Consider the following 3403-nt stretch of genomic DNA (forward strand, 5'->3'; position numbering starts at 1 on the left):
CCCAATCAACCTTTGACAATTGATCCTTCCAAAAAAGATTACAACGAATTGTATAGAAACTATAAAAACATGTGCGAATTGTTTGGAAATACGCCTCAGTTTGAATACACAGATTTTTAACTCAATCATCCAATCTTTTGTTTCGATCTGTCAGCTCATCAAGAAGATCTTTTCAAAACAGGGGTAAACATAAATATTCACATCGATAAAACACAAGGAGATGTGACCGGCTACTGTTTATTGCTGGAAGAAGCAAAACATTTGATTAAAATATCAGATAGAAGAATGATAAGAATTGAATAAAAAAACACCAGAAACCAGAAACTTTAGTTATGAAAATAATAGAAGCTATGGAAACGAATTCGCCGACTCTAATAACTTACAACGGTAAAAAAGTGCATATAACCCAAAAGATTATCGATAAATACAAACATTGCGAAGTCAGAGACGATATAGACTTGGAAAGAATTGATGAGAATTTAACTAAAAAAGGTGGATTTTTACCTTTCTTACCTTTAATCTTTGCTGGTTTAGCTGCAGCTGGTGCAACTGCTGGTGGAGCTGCTGGGATAGCCAAAGCTGTCAACGATAAGAAAGCTGAAGCCGCTGCAAACGCCGAAGCGCGTAGACATAATTTGGCAATGGAAAGAGAAGCACGAGGAGGTTCGGGAGTAGGAGATATATTAGGGACGGTTAAAGAATTCGGATAAAGATTTGGCGAAGAAACCAAGAAAACCGTTAAAGAGGGATTAAGCAAATTAATAGATAAAATCGACACCGGAGAAATGAAGGTCAAATACAAGGGGGACGCCATATTTTTTAAAAACATACGTTCGGGCGAGGGGATCTTCCTTTCAAAGTATAAAGGCAACGGGTGATTTTTGGTACGAAAATGTAATAAATAAAAATGGGCAAGAAATTTAATCATTCGGAAATATTTCCTAATAACCCAATGCTCATGTGTATATGCGGTAGTTCCGGTTCTGGGAAAACTCATCTCACTTTTAACATGTTGACAACACCAAACCTTTTAGATTTCGTTTCTCTGTATATCTACACAACAACACCAGAGCAATCGTATTATCAATTCCTCAAAGCTTTGGAATATTTACCAAAGAAAGATGTTCAGGACATATTTCAATATTACGAAGAAAACGAAGAAGAAGTGGAAATAAAAGATATCATAGAAAACTTCATTAAATCAAAGAATCCATCTTTCAATCCAACGGATATAAAAGTTTTCTTACGAAAAATGTTAATGATCTAGACTTGTCTAATATTGATAGCAATCGAAAGAACTTAATATTGTTTGACGACTGCGTAGCGCAAAGAAATCAAACTGTTCAACAAGAATTCTTCACCAAAGGAAGACATCACAGCTGTCACTGCATATACCAATCCCAATCTTTTTACGGGATGGATTCTATGTTCATTAGAAAAAATGCAAATTGTTTTTTATTATTTGAATTAAACGATAAAGATTTATCTCAAATCATTCAGTCTATAAATCACGGAATGGACAGAGATACATTTAAAAAGGTTTGTAAAGCTCAATGGAGAAACCCAGATGATCATGGATATGTATTTGTAAATACTAGAAAACCTGCAGGAGAAAGAGTTATGATCGATATATGTTAATTTTATTTTTTTAAAAATGACGGATTGGAATAATTTTTTAAAAAGAAATAGAGAATATATCAAAGCTAAGAATAAAATAAAGACCCAAGTTGAAAATAACAGATTACAACAACTCGGATTAACGGAAAATCTACAGACTCTATTTCAACCCATATTAAAATCTCAAGAGGATATTAAAAAGAAATTAGCTTTAGAACCCACACCTCATAAAGAACCCAAACCGATTGAATATAATGGTATTATAATTAGGACATTAGATGATATAAAACGTCTTTTTTCAAACCCTGACCCAGATTTACCAAAGAGCATTTCACCAATGATAATTGGTGATAATCAAGGTTTATTGTTTAATGGATTTAGAATAATATTTAGTCCAAATTCCCCTTTATTCAAAATCGACACAAAAGACTTTATATTTACATTAACGAGAGGGTTAATAGATTTAATGAATGGCAAGGATGTTGAAATTGCCGATTACAAGGATTTAGTTGCATACTCAAAATTTCTACATGCAATAAGAAAGTCAGGACCCGAAACAAGAAGATTGAAAGAAGTTGATTTTTATATAACAAAAGTTATTGAGGAAGAGAAATCAGACGATTATGCAGAAGATTATCCACCCATCATACAAGAAATAGACGAATTCGATGATATGGTGGCATCTGGACAAGGTATAACGTTTTTATCCGACGACAATAAAGAATTGCTTAATAGATTAGAAATAATATTAGCGGCCATGAAAGAAGGTCATCGATCGGACAGACAATACAACGAAGTCAATGCTATATTAAAACGACTTTTAGAGAAAAAAATCATCACTAAAAAAGACTATATAAACGTCATTTGGAAAAAAATCATCACTAAAAAAGACTATATAAACGGTAAAAACAATATCGAATTCGAAGGTAATCTGAATCTGAACAAAATAAAACTGATATTGAGAAATAACAGTCAAGTCGATTTCAACGTAGAAAATTCGTTGAATGCGTTACTAGGGTTCGATAAACGAATATACGCGCAATCGACATTGGCGCCGCACAAGACCAACATCGAGAACGACATCGACGTGATCAACATTTACTGTAATTTGATCAACGGTGGATTTTTCAACAAGCACAAACGCCAAATCATATACAGCATACCGACTTTTACGGTACCGATCGGATACAGAATTATAGAGAAACCGTTTCAAACGACCTATTTACCAGTCAATTCTTTCATGATCAAAGATATAAATCTGGAAATCAAAGACGGTAAAAACAGGTTCATAGACTTTGGCAACGAAGAAATTGTCATTCAACTTCATTTAAAACAATCTTCATTCTCTTCTTGATTAGAAAGATAATCGAAATCATCAAATTCATAGTTTTCGTCAAAACTATACTCATCTTTGTCGTTGTAAGGAGACATAATTCCTTCACTGTTTGGTGGTTTTCTTTTAACATTATTCAAATAACTTCTAAAAACTTTAGTTTGTTTATCATTTGGAATAACTACTCCATTGGTGAAACTTTTTTCCCATGGTTTATTAAATTCGTTCGACACATCATGTCCGCTTGCTAACTGAACGTAATCTTCTACACTTATCTTATCATTAGAATAACCTTTAAACGTTTTCTTTTCTTTTAAGACACCATCAGAAGTCAAAACGATGTTGTATTTGACTTTTGGTGCTAAATATAAACCAAATATAATTCCACCGTCACCGTAATCGTTTTTACCTTTGCAATAGTCTTTTTCGGAGACCAAACCAGCTCTGTTTAGT

The 3403-nt window shown here is 33.2% G+C and overlaps 3 protein-coding genes across 3 annotated transcripts in view; 2 read left to right on the top strand and 1 right to left on the bottom strand.

Annotated features, from left to right (window-relative positions):
- Nucleotides 1-350: 350 nt before the first annotated feature.
- On the top strand, nucleotides 351-710 carry LOTGIDRAFT_175839 (hypothetical protein; the record flags this gene model as incomplete). The annotated part of the gene is made up of 1 exon (XM_009061034.1): nucleotides 351-710. The coding sequence occupies one exon, from the start codon at nucleotides 351-353 to the stop codon at nucleotides 708-710; it is 360 nt and encodes a 119-aa protein (XP_009059282.1).
- Nucleotides 711-907: 197 nt separating this feature from the next.
- LOTGIDRAFT_145815 (hypothetical protein) lies at nucleotides 908-1638 on the top strand (the record flags this gene model as incomplete). The annotated part of the gene is made up of 2 exons (XM_009061035.1): nucleotides 908-1254; nucleotides 1287-1638. 2 exons carry the CDS (start codon nucleotides 908-910, stop codon nucleotides 1636-1638), a joined length of 699 nt encoding a protein of 232 aa, XP_009059283.1.
- A 1302-nt stretch (nucleotides 1639-2940) lies between these two features.
- Nucleotides 2941-3403, bottom strand: part of LOTGIDRAFT_175840 (hypothetical protein) — a gene marked incomplete at both ends in the record, with an annotated part of 8448 nt that continues 7985 nt past the window's right edge. Inside the window, one exon of the mRNA XM_009061036.1 lies at nucleotides 2941-3311. Coding sequence (XP_009059284.1) covers nucleotides 2941-3311 — 371 coding nt within the window. The remainder of the gene's footprint in view (nucleotides 3312-3403) is intronic.

The sequence above is a fragment of the Lottia gigantea genome, assembly GCF_000327385.1.
Source record: "Lottia gigantea unplaced genomic scaffold LOTGIsca_451, whole genome shotgun sequence".
NCBI lineage: Eukaryota > Metazoa > Mollusca > Gastropoda > Lottiidae > Lottia > Lottia gigantea.